This window comes from Cnephaeus nilssonii (assembly GCF_951640355.1).
Source record: "Cnephaeus nilssonii genome assembly, chromosome: 9".
Classification (NCBI taxonomy): domain Eukaryota; kingdom Metazoa; phylum Chordata; class Mammalia; order Chiroptera; family Vespertilionidae; genus Cnephaeus; species Cnephaeus nilssonii.
In genome coordinates, this window is record NC_137080.1 from 90,132,844 (window position 1) to 90,153,157 (window position 20,314).

The 20,314-nt window shown below is 46.5% G+C and overlaps 1 protein-coding gene across 3 annotated transcripts in view; it reads right to left on the reverse strand.

Moving 5' to 3' along the window:
* The window catches only part of CMTR1 (cap methyltransferase 1), a gene marked incomplete at its 5' end in the record, with an annotated part of 57,792 nt that overhangs the window by 14,991 nt on the left and 22,487 nt on the right, over positions 1–20,314 (reverse strand). For all 3 annotated transcript variants that reach the window (XM_079779895.1, XM_079779894.1, XM_079779893.1), the window contains 10 exons: positions 156–335; positions 1,026–1,158; positions 1,480–1,576; positions 3,706–3,824; positions 4,819–5,017; positions 10,397–10,469; positions 10,595–10,689; positions 12,105–12,176; positions 14,521–14,613; positions 17,406–17,564. In XM_079779895.1, coding sequence (XP_079636021.1) covers positions 156–335; positions 1,026–1,158; positions 1,480–1,576; positions 3,706–3,824; positions 4,819–5,017; positions 10,397–10,469; positions 10,595–10,689; positions 12,105–12,176; positions 14,521–14,613; positions 17,406–17,564 — 1,220 coding nt within the window. The remainder of the gene's footprint in view (positions 1–155; positions 336–1,025; positions 1,159–1,479; positions 1,577–3,705; positions 3,825–4,818; positions 5,018–10,396; positions 10,470–10,594; positions 10,690–12,104; positions 12,177–14,520; positions 14,614–17,405; positions 17,565–20,314) is intronic.

Genomic DNA, 20,314 nt, shown 5'->3' on the forward strand with positions numbered 1-20,314 from the left:
GGTATTCTTAAGTCCCAGGGAGCCCTAGAACCAGCAGACCAATCCCAGTTACCAATTTTTCAGGGTTGACAAAATGATACCAAGAGCCAATCATTTTAGTCCTTCATTCTCTGCTCTTCCTAATGGTGCCAGCAAAACACACCTGGTTTGCTTACCTTTCATTGGACCGTATCATGTAGTCGGTAAATTCATGGTCTCCCTTGATCACCTCCAAGGGAACCACAAGGTTGACATCGGACTCGGTGTTCCGCAGCTGGTTGAGTTTAATATTGACTGAGAAGAGGTACTCCCGCACATCATCTATGCCCACCTTCAGGCCCTTGCACACCACATACCTGGCAGGAGAAACCCTGTCACTCCACTGAGCAAGGACCTCCCTGCCAGTATTCCTCCTCTCCAAGCCCCTTGCTGAGTCATGAAGCTCAACAGCCTTAAGTCTATGCACAAAGAACAGCACAGACTGTGCTGCAAAAGTTCACCTCAAATTCTTCCTTTTTATGTTGGGCTGTATTTTCTACTCTTTATGACAGTGGCTCCCAATTGCCCTCTGCCCGGCTGGAGGGGTCTAATTCAACAGACTCATCGACTAGACTCTCCAAAATGGGGCGCAGAAAGCTCGTGCTTTTAACAAGCCACCAGCAATTCAGATCGGCCACATCTCTCATATTGTGCATGGGCACTGTGTCCCACTGGGATGCCAACAGTGCCCTGGCTGGTGGCCCCCCTGCCCTGACCAACCCATGTCTCTCCAGGTTTCCCTTCTACTGACCACCTTCTCCCTCCTGGGCAAGCCAAGGATCCCCCACATACGTGTGGTGAACAGGCTTGTGGAGAAGAAGGCAGAGGCTGACTGGCATATCACAGGACCAGTAAGATCCAAATCCTGACCCCCCCCTGGCTCTCATCACTTCTTTAAAGTCAAGGCTTTTAATGTAGCTTAAGTGGTCATGCCAGAGAGATGTACCAGGTCTTGTGTTCTGACATTTAGCCAACTAGTCTGATGAAAATGGAGAGGAAAACCTCACCTCTCTGAGTTGGCAGGACGGCTGGTAATCGGCTTAAAGAGACATACTCGTTCAAAGCAGCAGTACAGCAGGTAGATGAGCCCCACGCTGAACGGTGTGAACAGGTCAAAGGTTTTACAGATGAAGTGGCCTCCTGGATTAGAGAGAAAATACCAAGAGCAGTCAGTGGTTCTAGTCCAGGAGGTGGGTAAGGTAATCTCAGGGAGTAAATATGACCAAGTCAGGGACTCAGAACCTGGGTCCATTAAAAGTCAGAGGCAACTTAAGGGGGAGACTGAACTTTAGAGGGGACTTGGAGGATTCTACAGCACGTTCTTCCCTAAATTCCTCATTCAGCTACCTGTCACCTGACATAAGAATTTTTTTTAACTTCCAAGCCAACTCTTAAGCATGCTCTTATCCAGCAGGGCCTCTCGTGGGCCCCAGGGTGGGGAGACAGCTAAGGGAGTGTCACCTGTCCGGACAACAGAGAGCGCCATGAGGAACTGGCAGAGCAGCAGCTGCTTGCTGAGGATCTCCTGCAGGTTCTCCTGGCCCTCCACGGAGAAACCCTGAAATGGAGCACAAGGATCAGGGTGGGAACCAGAGTGATGAAGACCGAAAAGGCATCCTTACCGCATCCTCACTGACTTCTTCAAGTGTGTTCACTGCTCTCCACCACCTGACTGATGGAGACACAGCTCGGCATTTGAATTACTTTGTCAAGGTCACCTGGCCCATTACAAATAGGACCCGGGCCTGACGACTGGACCAGTGCCATTTCCAGGGGGTGGAACCAAGTCTACTTTTCCAAGAAGATGGTCCAGAAAATTGTAAAACTCACTTAAGAGTCCAAGGGAAGAGTAAGACAGAACCAAGGCGGAACCCTGGCTAGTCACAGGCCAACTGCAGGACAGGAAACAGAAAGCCCCGGTGAGTCTGACGAGGCCCGGGAAGCACGCGTGGCACCAATGCTCTGCCTGGGCTCACTCAGCCTCTGTACTGACCGCAGGACAGGCCCATTTGGTGACAGGAGAAACGTCAGCAAAACGCTGACTGACAGTGACCTCTCTCTGCTGATTAAGGATTTTCTCACAAAACCCATTCTCCTGTCCCAAGACCATGAAGCCTCTCCTTCTAGCGGGCAGGATCTCTGGCCAGAGCGTTGGTTTAAAGAGCGTAGGTACGCTGCTATTCCTGGAGTGGTGTCCCGCCCTGTGAGAGCCCAGCAGGGAGCAGAGAGCCAAGCTCAGCGTGAGGAAAGGAGCCAGGGGCTGGGGGCCTGGGATAGGGCAGATCTTTAATGGGCACAGTTTCAATTCTGCAAAATGAAAACAGCCTGAAGATTTGTTTCAGGAATATGTTAATATATTTAACACTACTGGACTGTTCACTTGAGAATGGCTGAGATGTTCAATTTAAGTTAGGTGTTTTCACCACAACAATAATAAGTAAACAAGGCTGTCATCTGTTAAGTTATCCCCAGCCAGGCCAGGTCTCCCTGACTCAGTCCTATGAAGCTAATAGCTAAATGACCCAGAATGAAAAATGTTGAGTAATGTATTCTAAATTTCTAAATGCTCCTCAAAATGCATGCTTATTTATAGGGTAAATCAAAAAAGAAACAAACAAAAACCCAGCCCAGGTCACCAGTCTACAGTGCTGAAGCCGAAAGACAATCCCTGAGTTGCCCCTCCAGCTGCCAGAGTGCACTGGCTGCCTCCCCAGCACTATCAGACCCTGCAGCTGCTCACCCGGAGCAGCTTCCCCCGCACCCAGCCTGTCTGTTGTTCCCTGCTGTGCACAATGCTTTCAGACCCTATGCTGACACCCTGCACAGTCCTTCACCCAAGTTGCTTCAGAGGTTTCTCTCAACTCTAGCCATGTGACCCTGGAGCAACTGCCACATTCTCTGTCCTGCCTCTAAGCCAGTGGTCGGCAAACTCATTAGTCAACAGAGTCAAATATCAACAGTACAACGATTAAAATTTCTTTTGAGAGCATAATTTTTTAAACTTAAACTTCTTCTAACGCCACTTCTTCAAAATAGACTCGCCCAGGCCGTGGTATTTTGTGGAAGAGCCACACTCAAGGGGCCAAAGAGCTGCATGTGGCTCGCGAGCCGCAGTTTGCCGACCATGACTCCAGGCTAAGCTGTGGCTCACTCCAGAAAAGACTATCTGCCATGTCACCCACTAGGTGAGAACGCTGCAGTGGGCTCCCCTCAGTGGCTCCAGCAGCTGCCCAAGGAACAAGGCTCCTTGAATATTCACTTTAGTCCAGCCACTGGCAGCCTCCAGTGAGTTCCCCGAGCTGCTGCCTTGTTTCTGTGGTCATCGATCAGCCCATCCCCAGGCCTCTGCCAGGAGCAGCACCCAGGTGACAAATGATGGAAATGTTCTTCCCGGTTAGTTTTGCCTAGCTGGTCTCCTTTGCTGCGTCTCACAGCCGACCGAGACCCTCTGAAGAAATGAGCTGAGAAGGGCCACCTCCTCCACATAAACATCCCGCCTTGACAAAGTTGTCATTGAAAATATGTACAAAAGAATAAAACTTAAATCATACATCCCCTACTACCTGAATAGTGAGCTAGCACCTTCGAGGGCAGCTAAAAGGCTAAGAAAACAAAGCAAAAGCAATTCTCAAGCCTCTAAGGAGATAAACCCCTAAAGCACCAGCCTATGGAAAACGGGTCACCTACCCCATCGGCCATCAGAAAGTGGACACCCTTTCGATCTGTGTTATCCAGGACAAAATTCCGAAAAGCAGTGATGTTCTCTGGGCGGGTGATGTCTCCATCTCCATCGATCCCACCCTCGCCTGCAGGACACAAGATCCACATTAACCTCATCGGTCCTGTGCATCCCAAGACTGGGACATGAGCTCTCTGGGGCTGTGAAAAGGGTACCAAGTGGGCCTTGGGTTCCAGGAGAAAAGCCCCTGAGGAGCAACTCACTGCAGGACCCCCCCCACTGCAGGGCTGCCTTACAGTGATGGGCCAGGAGGCAGACACAGGGCCCTGCTGTATGGAATAAAGCAGAGATGACAAGAAGTTAACCAGCCAAAAGTCATCAACTGAACACAGGGCTTTCCTCCTCAAGCCCAAAGTTGTGTTTAAAGCACCTACATTTCAGAACCAATTTTGACTTTTTTTTTGGCTAATTCCCACCTGAAGGTATCTTTTCCCATTGATTTTCAGAGAGTGGAAAGGAGAGGGGGAGAGAAACATGGTCAAGAGAGACACACATTCAATTGGTTGCCTCCTGCACGCACCCCAACCAGGGCCAATGATTGAACCTGCAACCCAGGTATGTGCCCGTGACCGGGAATCGAACCTGAGACCCTTTGGTCCGCAGGTCGACGCTCTAACCACTTAGCCACACAGGGCCCAATATCACCTTTTACTAAGGACTGTTAAAAAAGAACTTGGGATCTGGTGCCAATCACAACAATCAAGCCAGGGTAGGTGAGGGGACTGCTGCAGGGCAGCTGAGCTGTCTGTTATCAGTACTTTTCATACCCCTACACACGGTGGTATGTTAATGACCCTGCCAGTTCTCAGCCAGAGATCAGGCAATTTCATTATCTCCTGTCACCAGAGAAGAAAGGAGGAATGCATATGGCCTGGATGCAAGTGTAACCTGTAGCCCACAGGCCTAGGCAAAAAAGGGACAGACTAGGGGGAACCAAGTCCTTCATGACATGGACTGGGAGACCTAGCAAAGAAAACATGGCAAGTGGATGATAGCTGCTTCTGACCTAAGTCTCCACAGAGGCTGACCCATAGTCCCTGGTATCCTCCTGTGTGTCCTACCGTAGTAAGGTTCAAAGAGTTCACTGGAGGCCGAGTAGAAGTCCTCCAGCTTAAAGTCATTCGGGCCCTTCAGAGTCATTCCAAAGCCCTTTGCGTGCCACTTCTTCCTCCACAGCACGTACTCCGAGAAGCCACCGGGGCCTGCACAGACATCAGCAAAGTACAGAAGCTCCGCTTCCCGGTCCTTCACCAGTGGTTTCTGCAAAGGCCAGGAGGACAGGAGAAGGGGAAGAGATGGCTCAATGGTAGGAAGGAGAAGGTGGGGAGTGAAATCAGCCTTTCCCCAAGCACAATGCAGAGTTCCCACCAGGCCACACACCCAGCAAGTGTATCCCGAGACCATCACCCCACCTCAATATACCCGGATGCCTTTCACACCACCAGGCCTAGCTCAGACTCCTAATGAAAACATCTTAATGGGCACCTGGGTGTGCACTTTTTGTCTCTCAGCATCTTCACCATATCCTGCCTTATACAAGTCCTTGAGCAGAACAGACGCTACATACCCCCATTACAGACGGGGAAAGAGACACCAAGACACAAAGCGTGCAGATGCTGTTCCCAGTCCTCTGCAACAAAGCTAATCATAGTCCAGTCAGCCTGACTGCTAGACTCAGGTCTTCCTGTCCAACCCAGCATGGGGAGCCTGGCCGTCCCCGGTCTCAGCCACAGCGCCCACCTCTCCAGACCACAGTGTCTGCTTCCCTGCTCCCTCCCCATCCTCCTCGGCACTCCCTTTTTTCAATTAACTTTTTATTTTGGAATAACTTTAGATTTACAAAAAAATTGCAAAGACAGAGTTCTCACATACCCTTCACCCAGTTTCCAGTTTTACTAATACCTTACACTGTCAAAACTAAAAAGCCAATATTTGTACACTGCTATTCACTAAGCTCCAGGCAGGGTTCCAATTTCACTAGAGTCCTTGCTCTGTTCCAGGATCCAATCTGAAACACCACAGTGCATTTAGTCTACACCCCTTTCTCCTTCTCTACACCCCTTTCTTCCTTTCTTCTGCTGCCTTTGCCCCTCTGCTAGCCGGGGGCCTGGAACAGGGCACAGCTGGGAGCTGACAAAACAGAGAAAAGGAGACACCGGTGTGCAGCTTCCAGGCAGCCCTCAGAGCACCCACCCACCTCAAGAGTAACTAACTATATCACAATAATCATCTAAATTTTTATTGGATTATAATTTTGGTCACCTGAGTAGCTTTAACTCTTATTAATATAAAGTTCATCCTGAGCCCTAGCTGGTTTGGCTCAGTGGATAGAGCGTTGGCCTGCGGACTGAAGGGTCCCAAGTTGTGGGCTTGATCCCCAGTTGGGGGCTTGGAGGAGGCAGGCGATCAATGAATTCTCTCTCATCATTGATGTTTCTATCTCTCTCCCCCTCTCCGTTCCTCTCTGAAATCAATAAAAATATATTAAGAAAATAAATGAATAAAATTCATGCTGAACGAAGCATGGACCTGTATTGTGTGTTTACACTTCCTTTTACACATCTGGGCCCTAGATGGTGAATTCTACTTGCCCCGACCCTCCACAGCACAGAGGAGGGACCATCTACACCAGTGACAAGAGGCTGAGCTCTCGAGTGGGTGGCAGGAGGACACTGATGACCATCAGCAGGGAGGGGCTCAGGCAGCTCAGCCTTCGCTCTCTACCAGCTGACATGGCTGAGTGCTTGTCCAGAGCCCTGTAACTGCTAGATCAAGACCAGAAAGCTTTAGGGGAAAGTTATGAGAGAAATGGAAAACGAATGTGCACAATCCAGTCCATTTCTAGGTGACAAGGGCCTTCCCTCTGAGGATAGCTATCAGCTTTATCAAAAACAGTGAAAAAAAGTTTCTGGAAAAAGTAGCTTTAGCTTAAAATAAACACTGTCATCCTGTGACAAGCCCACGCAGGCATGCTGGGATGCATCAATTCTTTCTCTCCTCCCCCACCACTCCACCCCAGCATTCTTTGTTCCTGAGCTATCAATTGTTTATATTTTTGGATTTTATTTATTTGCACACAAAAAAAGACCAAATGGCATTTGCCAAAAACATTATTTTAGCCCTTTCCTGACCGTGAGGTGGTAATGAGGCAGGGGTCACAAGTTGAAGGCCTGCACAGACTGGAAAATGGGAAACTAATGTTCTCACTGCGGGGTGTGCCCTAGCCCCCAGCCCAGGCTCCAGCCTCTCCACTGAGCCACTGGCCCAAAGGAAGACTAGGGGAAGGAAGAGGAATGAAGCAATGAAAGCATCTCACCTCCAAAACGAGGACATAAATATGATCTCACTTTGTGATTTCAAGATTAGTGGCCCTCCCAGGCCACAGCCAGATCTTTTCATAGAAAGGACAGCTGGGCTTCTCACCTCTTCCACCTACTGGCTGTGCAGTCAAGGGCAAGCATACAATTTATGTCTTTAAGCTCAAGCTTCCTCAACTATAAACTGGAACTAATATAGGTTATTTCTCCCTTTTTTTTTTTTTAAATCCTCACCCAAGGATGTTGTTATTGATTTGAGAAAGAGAAAGAAAGAGAGAGAAACATTGATCAGTTGCCTACTGTACATGCCCTAACTGGAGATTGAACCCACAACCTAGGTATGTGCCCTGACTGGGAATCAAATCCACAACCTTTTGGTGTATGGGACGATGCTCCAACTAACTGAGCTACCAGGCCAGGGCTATAGGTTATTTCCTAAGTGTTGCAGGATTAAATAAATTACCATCCATCAAAAACCTTTATAAACTATAAAATACTAAACAAACATAAGTTATCAATTCAGCTAGACCAACTATCATGGAGTCAAAACTTTGTCCTTCTCCATCTTTTTCTCTTCCCAATGCCTCAGTGGGCACTTTGAACATGCTAATTTCCTCTAAGACAGCACAAACTTAAAGATCTACATTCAGTTTTTGTCTATTGTTACACTTCAAAACATGTTTTCTTACTTCAACAACATCCCCAGGCACACAAATTCCTCACATAAAGTTATCCTATATAATAAAAGGATAATATGCAAATCGACTGAAAGGCAGAACAACCGGTCACTATGATGTGCACTGACCACCAGGGGCTGATGCTCAGCCAGAAGCCGGGCTCATGGCTGGGGAGCGCAGTGGTGGTGGTGGGAGCCTCTCCCGCCTCCACAGCAGTCAGACATCCCTCGAGGGCTCCCAGACTGCAAGAGGGTGCAGGCGGGCTGAGGGACACCCCCCGCCACAGTGCACGAATTCATGCACCGGGCCTCTAGGGGTTTATAATAGACTTCCAGATATACAAAGAATCTAAACTCCCTTCTTTCCCTAGTCTCTTCCAATTCTTGTTTATAATTTATTGATTTCCCTACCCTAGTCTCTTTTCAACTTTTACCACAACCTGAAGAACCAGAAGCACATGGGAAAACCTGAGTCGTGTTCCCCTCCCCTTTCCACCTCTAACCTCTCCATCCCACCCCAAGCTTCAAGTTCTGCATCCACGCTCGTATTCTATAACCAGCCTGATCCAGGAGGCAGAGACCCTAGCAAACCTGGTGTGTGCCCGGGGCTTCAGCCACTCCCATCTCTCCTGGGAACTGCTCTAGCGCATCTCTGCTCACCTGAAAATCATGCTAAGCCTGCTGGCCTTGGCTGTCACTCTGGTCCTCAGGGAAAAACCGAGAGGAAAAGAGAGAAGAAAAGACTAGAGGCTAGAGAGAAATCACTTTTTATCATGGAATGCAGAGAAACATCTCAGAAAGGGGAATTCTCCATGGTCACTAACAATCAATTCAGGCCAAGAAGATGCCTGAAGTGTTACAGACTCGGCTGCCTTTTCCTGTGTAACTAACACCTCCACCCTCCACCTGAATGGTACAACCTGGTGCCTTCTTCATTTTCCTGAGAGCAAAAGACAACAACCAGACACTAGCTGCTGGAGGCATTTTCATTCAAAAGCCCCAAATGATGCTGTGACTTCCCATCAGCTTGACAGAGTTCTTCTGCTAGGCAGGGGTTTAAAATCATTTGGAACTCAGAAAATTAAATCAACATTATATCAACCTAATTTTCTCAAGATGCTAATTCCAAGAGCCCCTTTGTGCTGCCTGCTGGTACTGGGAAATGGGGAAGGAGACAGGGGAGAGAGAAATGACTAAAGGCTGGAGGGGTTTACGTGCCAGTTTTGCCAGCATGGAGAAAGCAGTGAGGTAGGAGGAGCTGAAACATTAAGAACTTGGAAAGGAAGTTTTTCCGGTGAGTGGATAGTCAGAAGGCCCAATGGAAGGAGGGTGAGTGAAGCAGAAACAGGCAAAGAGAACTAACTTTCTAGAACTGAGTAAAAGGGAGCTCCAGTGGGGCAATCGGTTAGCGCGCGGTACTTATAAGAACTGAGTAAAAATGCTTTGAAACCCTGACGTTAACACTAGAATGAAATTTCCTTTATTCTTTCTGTCATCATGGAGGGTCTGTGTTCAGAGAAATGAGATGCAGCAGAATAGAAACTCGTCTTGCTTTACCATTTCTTGAGAAGGGCCAGAGCCTGATAATTATGATCCCACACAAAGCTTGTTCTAAGAGGCAGGAAGGGAAAGCGGCCACATCAGGACTCACAGATCTAAGAGCTGGAACAACTCTTAAGAGCCGTGTGGTCCTACCCTGGCCCTCTAGCAGGTTAGCAGGGCTAATGTCAGAGAGAGGCAGCTGAGACCCAAAGAAGGCGTGTACTGAAGTGACAACACCCGCAGTGGGAGTGGTACACTCCCTACCGGCCTCCCTGAACAACACAGCCATGCCATACTGATTTTAAATGGACCAGTGGAAAAGAGAGGATGCCCACATGCCATTCAACTCTCAAATATTTCCCAGAGTACCCTCCTCTCATACCAGAAACACCACCCAAATCAGAAGATGTCACAATTTCAATAAGCTCACTGTAAGTTCTGTACACTCACCCTTCTACTCCACCTCATCCATGGTAGAAAGAAGGCAGGCTAAAGCCCCTGGTGGCAACTGGTCTCCACACGTCAATGAGCACAGAAAGGCTTTACAAAATCCCAGCCCTACACCCCTACCAGCTCTCAACTCCACCAGAACGTCCAGAACCTAAAAGCGCCATGGGGAAAGGGATCATGTCTATCTCATTCAAAACTATATTCCTAGTGCCTAGCACTGTGCCTGGCACAAAGTAGGGGCTGGATAAATACATGCTTACCGAAAGCAATCTGGGCCCATGCTCTAACTCACGGCCTCATCTCCCTGTTCTCTAGGCCTTTAGATGCCACAGCTGCTGATCTGGCCCAGGAATGTCCCTTCTGCACTGCTGCCAGCCCTGCCCACCTCCACGGGGAGTGCACAACAGGACCTGCAGCGTCAGGGGCTGGGACTTTGGGACTGAAGCTCTAGAGACAATGCTTATTGGGGCACTCTTAGGAACACAGGGACGCACTGTGGGACCCTTTCTGAGGAGCTCAAAGAAAAATATCTAACATAAAATCCATCTCTAACACAGAGCAGCTATAATTACATTGCACAAATGGCAATTTCTGAGCCACTGAAGCTTAAGCCCATTTAACACTATGAATTCAGAAGCAGAAACTTGTTCTCACCCCATAAGAGTCCCGTGGATTTGTAAAAATGCGATCAAACACAAAATCCATATTGGCCATCTTCATTGCCGCCCTGCAACAAAGACAGACAGAGCTCAACTTAGTACCAGACAGACGGAAAGCTGAAGCTCAAGAAAAGGCGGGAGGGTCATGTCAGGGGAGGTGAGGGGAAGGGAGGGGAGAAAAAAGTCAGCAAACCTGTTCAGGAAGAAGACTCCTCGGATCATCTCGTAGGGATTGGCGCGGGTCCGAGCTCGCCGCATCTCCTCCCCATCCAGGACATCAAACACACTCTGCCCAGAGAGAATCAGAGCCTCGAGGTGAGCATCATCCGCCGCGAAGGGGCAGGGCTCTTAAGAGCCTGAGGAGCCCAACGAACAGCGTCCAAAGAGCAAGGCTCCTGCTGTACCCAGCTCTAACATGACTGGCTGTGTGACCCTAGACAAGTTGCTCAATCACTCTGACCCTCAACTACATCACCTGTAAGATGGTACACAATAAATGTATGCACGTCCCTGACACATGGTAAGTGGTTAATAAATGACCGCCGTGGTTATGCACAGGGCTACCTCCTGGCATTGCTAACCCTCATAGCAAATCGCCTTCTCCACTCCAGCAGCGACTTCCCAAGGGACTGGAGTCTGATACCATGGCCCTCTCCACTGGGCTCATTGAGAGGGCAAACAAACCAAGACCAGGCTTCCTGGTGGCAGCCACCACACAGTAGGGATCCCTCTCCTTCCTCCAAATTCCTCTCTGATTAAAAAAAACAAACAGCCTCACTTCACAAGAGCACCAGTCGCTATAAAGATATTCCCAACCCTCTGCCTGTCAAAAAGATAAGCTCTGAGGCCAGGTGGCTCAGTTGGTTGGAGAGTCATCCCGTACACCCTAAGGTTGCGGGTTTAATTCCCGGTCAGGGCACATGCAGGAGGCGGCCAATCAATGTTTCTCTCCATATCACTGTCACGATCTTTCTCTCTCTCTCTCTCTCTCTCTCTCTCTCTCTCTCTCTCTCTTTCTCTCTCTCTCTCCTTCTTCTCTCTAAAATCAACTTTTAAAAATCAATAAAAATTAATAAGCTCTGAGGCCTCGCTGCTTCTCCAACCCATTTCCTCCTTAGTTTCCTTGGCTCTTTCTGTCCGGGCAATGCACTTCCTGGCCCAAAACTCAGGCCACAAGATATCAAGGGAAGGCTATTCATCCAACACCTTAGCAGCCTCCCACGCAGAATTTCACTTAATTCTCACAGCAACCCTGGGAAGTATTTTCTCCCTATCTTATAGATGAGGACACTCAAACTCAGAGAACCTAAAGCAACTGGCCCAAGGTCACACAGCAAAAAAAGTTGCAAAACTAGGATTTGAATTCAGGTCTATCTAATGCTAAAGAATGATTTCAAATCTTTCATTATACCAGCCAACCTCCCCCCCACCCCCCGGCCCTCGCCCAACCAGGATTAGAATGAACCAACCACTGAGGTTAAGTGGATCCTTTCCTGGCTACTGACCACAGGGACAGCACAACCCTACAAAGCAGGGCAGTCACCAGGAAAAGGACACCTTGGAGAAATGTACAAGCTACGCATCGGACCACCAGGAAAGTATCAGCTAAACTTCTGCCCCCACAACTGAATCAAAAGAACTAGAAAAGCCCAGACAGCCCTTCACACACAGGTTTTAACTCCAGCTCTAGCCACAGGCCTTACCTTACATTGCAGCACACTGTGAAGCAGGTCTTCCCCACAAAACTCTGTTTCATCTTCAATAATCATCTTCCTCTACAGGGAGAAGAAAACAGTCAGTAATGACCATGTGTGACTGCACTTGGGGGGATGAGTGGAGAAACTAGGGTTCCAAATCAGTAGAGAAGGGGCTTGAGTTCCTGCCAAAAAACATCAATCTCTGAGGAGCAGGAACTTGTGAGAAAATCCTAAATCCTCTGGCGAAACTCCAGGCGGCTATGAGATGAAGCAGTCCCTTGGGTACTCTGACTAGAGCACATATGGATACAAGACTCGTGAATGCCGAGGCTGAGAAAAGCAAACAGGAAGGAGACATTCAAGCTGTCTGTCCCTAGGGCATGGAGGCAGAAGGATGGAGACTACCCCAAATGACAGAAGCCTGTCCTTCGACGGGTAAGCCTCTTGCTCTGAGATGAGTGTGAATGCACGACACTAGGCACTGACCTGGCAGCATCACAGAAAACAAGGGCTCAAGAGAGCCTCACAGCAACCCTGTGATGATGGATGTCAAGTCCAACATCATGTCTGAGTGAGGCCACCTCTACACCATCGGTGCTCAAGCTTGGTGTTCTCAGGTTTTATACTTTTCAAAACCCTGGGGACCTCAAAGAGCTTTTATTTATGTGGGAGACATATTTAGATATATACACTGAGGTTTATTATTAGAAATTAAAACTAAGAAAAATTTAAAATATTAATTCAATTAAAAAAAACAATGTTAATAAAAATAACATTTTTATGAAAAATAACTATATTTCCAAAAATAATTTAGTGAAAAAAAATGGCACTGTTTTCCAGTTTTGCAAATTTCCTAATATTTGGCCCAGCCTGTGTAGCTCAGTGGTTGAGAATTGACCAGGAGGTCACGGTTCGATTCCTGGTCGGGGCACATGCCTGGGTTATGAGTTCAATCCCCAATGGGGGGCGGAGGGGGGGGGGTGTGCACATCATTGATGTATTTTCTCTCTCTGAAATCAATAAATATATATATTTTTTAAAACTTTCTTAATATCTGGCTTAAATAGATGACACCAAGATTCTCCTTTATATTCAATTGGTTGTGAAATTATCTCATAGGCTCTGGAAAACTCTACTGGACACTTTGTGAAAGAATGAGAGTGAAAAAACTTTCAGTATCATTACAAAAATAAGTAACCTTGCAGACCCCCTGGAAGTGTCTTGGAGATGCCTGGGAGCCCCTATACTTTAAGAACTACTCTCTAGACCAGCGGTCACCAACTGGTGGTCCGTGAGGTCCAAAAGGTTGGCAACCGCTGCTCTAGACCACACTGACTTAGTAACTATCTACTTTATTCTTACAATTTTCCAGAGGATATTAAACCAATTCCCTCTGTAACAACTCCCTCATTACTTTCTGAGGACAGGTACAGTGTCTTTTCATCTACCTGGAACAATGCCCAGCTGTAACCAGTGAAGAAGATAAAAGTTGTGCATTTTGTGTTGTCTTGCAAGCTAAATGACTAGGGGGAAAAAACCTATCTGCCATATCTCCCAGGGGCATATCTATAAAGCCATTGAAACAACCTCTTAACACACAGTTTTATTCCCGCCAGATGGTCAGATTCACATTTTCACATCTATACTAACAAAAGGGTAATATGCTAATTAGACCGGATAGACCAGACGTCCTCCCGGACAAAGCCACAGCGGCTGTGAGGGCTAAGGGACGGCGGGCACAGGAGAGGCGGCGGTGCGGGCTGGTCCAGCGCCATAGCCCCTTCCACAGAGGCAGAGGGAGAGGGGGCTGCGCGTCCCGGTCCCAGTGCTGCCCCTTCTGCAGAGACAGCCACATAGGCAGCGGCACGGGGCCGGTCCCAGTGCCACGCCTATGCAAAGGCTGGACGGGGTGCAACCTGCTGTGCCTCAACCTCCCACAGCCCCTCCCCCAGCCAGCCTGGCCCTAGATTGCCCCCCACCCACCAGTGGGCAGGGGGCGGAGCCAGCACTACGAAGCGAGGGCCAAGGGCCAACTGCAGCAGCCAGCAGCGGGGTGATGGGGACGGCGCCTTCCTTGGTTTCCTCCTGCAGAGGGAGGCCAGAGGCAGCAGCAGTGGCGGGGTGATGGCAGCCCGGTAGCCTTCCCCTGATCAGTCCAGTAGCCTCCTGCAGAAGGAGGCCAGACTGTGACTTAGGTCCACTCCCCTTGGGGAGCGGGCCTAAGCCATCAGTAGGACATCCCCTGAGGGCTCCCAGACTGTGAGAGGGGACAGGGTGGGCTGAGGGACTCCCCCTACAGTGCATGAATTTTCATGCACCAGGCTTCTAGTGTGAGTATAAACACATACATACCAACTCGAAGAAGGGAAAAGTCAGGAGATAAGTGCCAACAATTTTAGGGTACATTTTCCTGAAATCCTACCTTTCCCACAACCATCCAATCACTCATTTCCTCAGTGTCAGGAATTTCAGTGGTACATTCTGGGAACCATGACACCTGCTCACAGGCACTGGGCTACAAACAAAAGAGAGGCAAATAAGTGAGATAAGATAAGCCCTCAGAAGAACTGTGCTCCAACTCACCAGGGTTTCCCAAAACAATCAAGAGGGACTCAGACAGAGTGGGAAGAGTATGGGAAGCAGAGGCCAAAGGCAGTTGTTAAACATGAAAATTGAGAGCTGGAATTCTCAAGTTTCACTTCTGAAGGCCAGGTCCAATTCTGGTTTCAGTCCCTAGAAACTTCCCAAACCTTCAAAGTATCTTTCATTTGTTCCAATATTTTTATGAATACCTATTATGGACTATGTGCTCAGAATGCAGAGTTAAAAAGACATAGTCCTTGTCCCAAGAGGTAGTGGGGATACAGAGCAGTGGGGATAAGATATGTGTCTCTGATAGGTAATCACATCAGGAAGACACTAAGCAATGAATCTCACCTCCTGATGCCTTTCAAAGTGTTACTCACAAAATAAATTGGATTCCTCACCCATTCATTCTAAGATAGGGCAGAAACTAGCACCTCTAATGAACTACTTCCTAATAATTTCCTTATCAAGCCAAAACAGTGGTTTTCACCCTGCTATCCATTAGGGTCATCTGTAGTCCTTTTAAAAAGTTCTGGTGCCTGGGGCCTACCCACAGAATATATGATTCTGTTGATCTGAGGTGGGAACTGGGTATAAGTGCATTGTTAGAAGTCCCCAAATGATTCTAATGTGCAGCCAGGGCTATGTTCACTGGGCTAGAGAGACATGGATTATGAAACTTTAACAGGTGGCTAACCTGCATGGCAGCTTTACACATTCCCTCCTGAGCAGGTGTGGAGAAGAGACTCACCATTGCAAATTGAAGCAATATGGTTAAAGGTAATATTACATGCTCTGAAAGGCATAAAATGGTATCACAATGCAAGGTCTGGAGGGCAAGCCAACCACCATCAACAGAGAAAAGATTAAAAGAAAAATTACTGAAGCCTTTTGTCAATGAATCAGGCAGTGAATCATGGCTCCTCTCCTTGGTCAAATCCATCACCTTTAAGCATAAATGGTTGTGATTTATATTATAAACTCTTCTTTAAAAAAGCAACTCATGCCCAGCCAGCGTGGCTCAATGGTTGAGCGTTGACCTAGGAACCAGAAGGTCACGGTTTGATTCCTGGTCAGGGCACATGCCCAGGTTGCAGACTCGATCCCTAGTATAGGGGGCGTGCAGGAGGCAGCCGGTCAATGATTATTTCTTATCATTGATGTTTCCATCTCTCTCTCACTCTCCCTTCCTTTCTGAAATCATAAAAATATATTTTCTAAAAAAAAGCAACTCATATACACTTTGGATACCCCTATAGAGATAAAAAGAAGACTCAATCTCCCCATGGAAGTCTAAATAAAAAGGCTACCTTCAAAGTGGACTTCGTCTGAAGCTTCCAACCTTGCACTCTCCCTCCATCCTGGGCTACAGAAGTCACTAAGCACCTTCCTGTAGTGACTCCAGGAATGGGTCACCTCAGGCCACCCAGACTCATCTACCTTAAAGAAGTGACCACCATCTAACAGTTAAGCCACATTCTTAACCAAAAGATAGGGCATCTTTGTAAGAGAAAAACTGGATTATGGTAGATGGTAATTAGAACAGCTTTGTCTCAAAAAGAAATTTCAATAGCCTGTCTCCATTAAAAGCAGAAATTTTATGGGCAAATTTTGTATCTCAAGTTTAGCAGTTAGTTCTAATTCTGTCCCACTGAGAGAATTGGGACTTTATACTTGTTTTCACACAAATGAGGACACAGAAAGCACCAAGCATTTCTGAGGTAAAAACCTACATCTAGCACCCAATTACAAATATTTACCCTATTCTGCACTGTCTCATCTGCTATTCTGCTGGTCTCGTCTCCTCACAACTACAAGGCAACACAGCAGGACCACATCAGAACCCATTAGCTCTTGGCTTGTCAGCTTCTTACTCTGAAGCCTTATTAGGCTTTTATCATGCACAGGTTGATGGGAGATTTTCCTGAACTGAAACATCAGAGAGACAAATAAAATATCAATTTTCCAGAGTTCAGAACCACATCTGAAGCTAAATTACAGCAACTATGTAGAAGACTAGACATTTGTTTTCTATTTCCTCTAGTTTCAACTCCATAATGGTAATATTACATCATTATTTTTAGGGGCTTTCATTATACCTACTTCAAATCCTTTGTGGAATAAGGTAGGACATAAATAAATGGATAAAAATAAAGTCTCAACATTATCTGTACTGTGAAAAGGAGTAAGAGTCTCTTTGGGTATTCAGGGTAAAACAAACAGGTACCCAAGTAGGTAAGCAGACTAAATCCACAATGAAAAAGCCATATGGCATAAACAAACACCTGTTTAGAGGTGCAAGGACCTTACGTGGCACCTAATCCAATCACTGACACAATGGGAAAGTAGGTCCTCAATCGGCCACTTGAACCTTTTCAGCAAAGGAAGCTCACTACCTTGTGAGGTATCTAGTGGTGTAAAGCTGTATTAAAGTTCTTTGTAGAGGCAAACCCTGCCTTCCAGTATCTTCCACCCATTGGTCTTAGATAGTCCTATATGAAGCAACAGGAAACAAATCCACATCCTATCATTCCCCCTCCCCCAGACTTGTTTTCCATTCTGGACATCCCCAGAACCTTCCATGTAAGAAACTAGTTCAACCCCACTAACCGCCCTGATCAAACTGCCTCTGGAGACTTCTAGTGTGTCAATATGACAACTTAAAGGCATGCACCCAAAAACACAAGTGGCTTTCTGCCTTCTCCTCCCCACACCAGTTACCTCGGGCTCATCTCGCCAGTCCACATTCAACTCCTGTTCAAAGCCTTGCAACGTCAGACCCAAGCCTCTTCGACCTTTCTGATTAGAGGCCTCAACGATGTCCTTCCGACCCTGGCTGTATTTACCCAATCCTTCACCTTCCCTGAAGCCCATCTTCGCCTGAAAGAGAGAAATGATGGTACATTTATATAAACAAATAGATAAAATGGAGCATTTTATACAAACAGACATTAATGTAGCCCCTATCATGTGCCAGACATTCTGCTAAACCTGAGAAATATAAAAAAGGCCTCAACCAGCTGGTAAGGTTCAGTGGTAGAGTCTCGACCCATGAACCAGGAGGTCACTGGTTCAAATCCTGGTCAGGGCACATGCCCGGGTTGTGGGCTCGATCCTCAGTAGGGGGCATGAAGGAGGCAGCCAATCCATGATTCTCTCTCACCATTGGTGTTTCTATCTCTCTTTCCCTCTCCCTTCCTCTCTTTCTAATGTCAATTTTTAAAAAAGATTTTAAAAAGTAAGGCCTAAAGTTTTCCTTCTAGCCTAATAAAGAAAAGAAGCGTAAGTAAAAAACTGCAGTTTAACTGTGGGTCCAATGGCTGTCTATTTTGGAGGTGAAAGTCTAGGACAGCCAGAAGTTGGATAAATGAGAAGGGACCTCACAGCTGTAATTAAAAGTACCAAGGGTGCCTAATGAATGTCATTGGACATTTGTACAACTTACCCTTCCAGCTAATGTGTCTGAGTAAGTGAGAAGTAGATCTATAGTAGAGTTGATAAAAGAGAACATAATTTAAAATGGAACTTCTTCAGATTCTTGCTAAAAGGTATAGCTGTTTAGAAGTTTTCGGTTTGGTCTTATTTTGACTTGTTCTGTTCTGTCAGCACCTGTGTAATAGTTGGCATGATGTGGTCAGGGTTGAGCCTCACAATCAGCAAGCCTGAGGACTGAGCCCACCCATGAAAAGGTCGCCAGTAATCAACATCCAAATACAACAAAAGAACCCACACAACACACACAAGGGACATTCCTAGAACACCCTGCTCAGAAGATGAAGGAAACTACACAACTGGGTTCCACATGATGTCAATCTCAAAAAGGACATCTCACCAAGACTGGGAGTCATAGCAGTCCCATCCAATACACAAAAACAAACACAAAGAAACAGCAAAAATGGGGAAACAAAGAAACAGTAAAAATAGGGAAATAAAGAAACAGGCCCCAAATGAAAGAACAGGAACAATTTGCAGAAAAAAGAGCTAAATGAAATGGAGGCAAGAAATTTATCAGAAACTGAGTTCAAAGTAATGGTTTTAAGACCGCTCAACAGCCCTGGCTGGTGTGGCTCAGTTGCAGTATCATCGTGTACACTGAAAAGCTGTGAGTTTGATTCCCAATCAGGGCACATACCCAGGTTGTGGGTTTGAGTCAATTAATATTTCTCCCTCACTTTTTCCCTCTCCCTTCCTCTCTCTCTAAAATCAATATAAACATACCTTCAGGTGAGGATTTAAAAGAGAGAGAGAGAATGCTCAACAGCAGGACATAGAAACCATGAAAAACAACCAGTCGAAAATGAAGGATGACATATCCCTAACTGGTTTTTCTCAGTGGTTAGAGCATCGGACCACAGACTGAAGGGTCATGAGTTCAATTTTGGTCAAAGGCACGTACCTCGGTTGCAGGCTCAATCCACAGCCCTGGTCAAGGTACATGCGGTAGGCAACCAATCAATGTGTCTCTCTCACGTCGATGTTTCGCTCTCCCTGTCTCTCCCCCTACCTTCCACTCTCTCTAAAAATCAATGGGAAAGAAATGTCCTCCGATGAGAATTAACAACAATAAAAAGACATAGCTGAAATAAAGAATATACTGGAAGGAATAAACAGTACATTAGAGGAAGTGTAGGATCTAATCAGTAAATCAGAAGACAAGGTAGAAAAAAAAATTACTCAGAGCAGCAAAAGGAAAAAATAATTAAATAATTCCAAAGCACGAGGATAGTTTAAGGGAACTTTGGGACAACATGAAATGTAACAACATTCATATCACAGGGGCACCAGAGGGAGAAAAAAGTGAGCAAGGGATAGAGAACCTGTTTGAAGAAATAATGACAGAAAAATTCCCTAATCTGGTGAAGGAAAAAGGCACGAAGTTTCAGGAAGCACAAAGAATCCCAATCAAGATGAACACAAAGAGGCCCACATTAAGACACGTCATAATGAAAATGGCAAACATTAAAGATAAAGAGATAAAACAACAATGAGTTATCAACTCACATCTGTCAAAATGGCTACCATCAACAAGTAACAATTTGTGAGGATGTGGAGAAAAGGAACCTTAGTATACAGCTGGTGGAAATTCAGAATGGTGCAGCCATATGGAAAACAGTATGAAGTTTCCTCAAAAAATTAAATATGGAACTGCCATTTGACCCAGTGATCCCACTTCTAAGAATATATCCTAAGAAATCCAAAACACCAATCATAAAGAACGTATGCACCCCTATGTTTATAGCAGCACAATTTACAATAGCTAAAATCTGGAAACAGCTCAGGTGCCCATCAGCAGATGAGTGGATAAAAAAGTTGTGGTATACTTACACCAATGAATATTATGCAGCAGTAAAAAAGAAGGATCTCTTACCCTTGGAGACAGCATGGAGGGAGCTGGAGAGTATTATGCTAAGTGAAATAAGCCAGTCAGAGAAAGACAAGTATCACATGATCTCACTCATATGTGGAATCTAGTGAACAAAATAAACTGATGATAGAACCAGAGACACAGAAACATGGAACAGACTATCGACTCTCAGAGGGAACTCGGAAGGTAGGTGGGTGGGAAGAGATCATCCAAAGATATTGTATGCATATATGCATAACCCATGGATACAGACAATAGGGTGGTG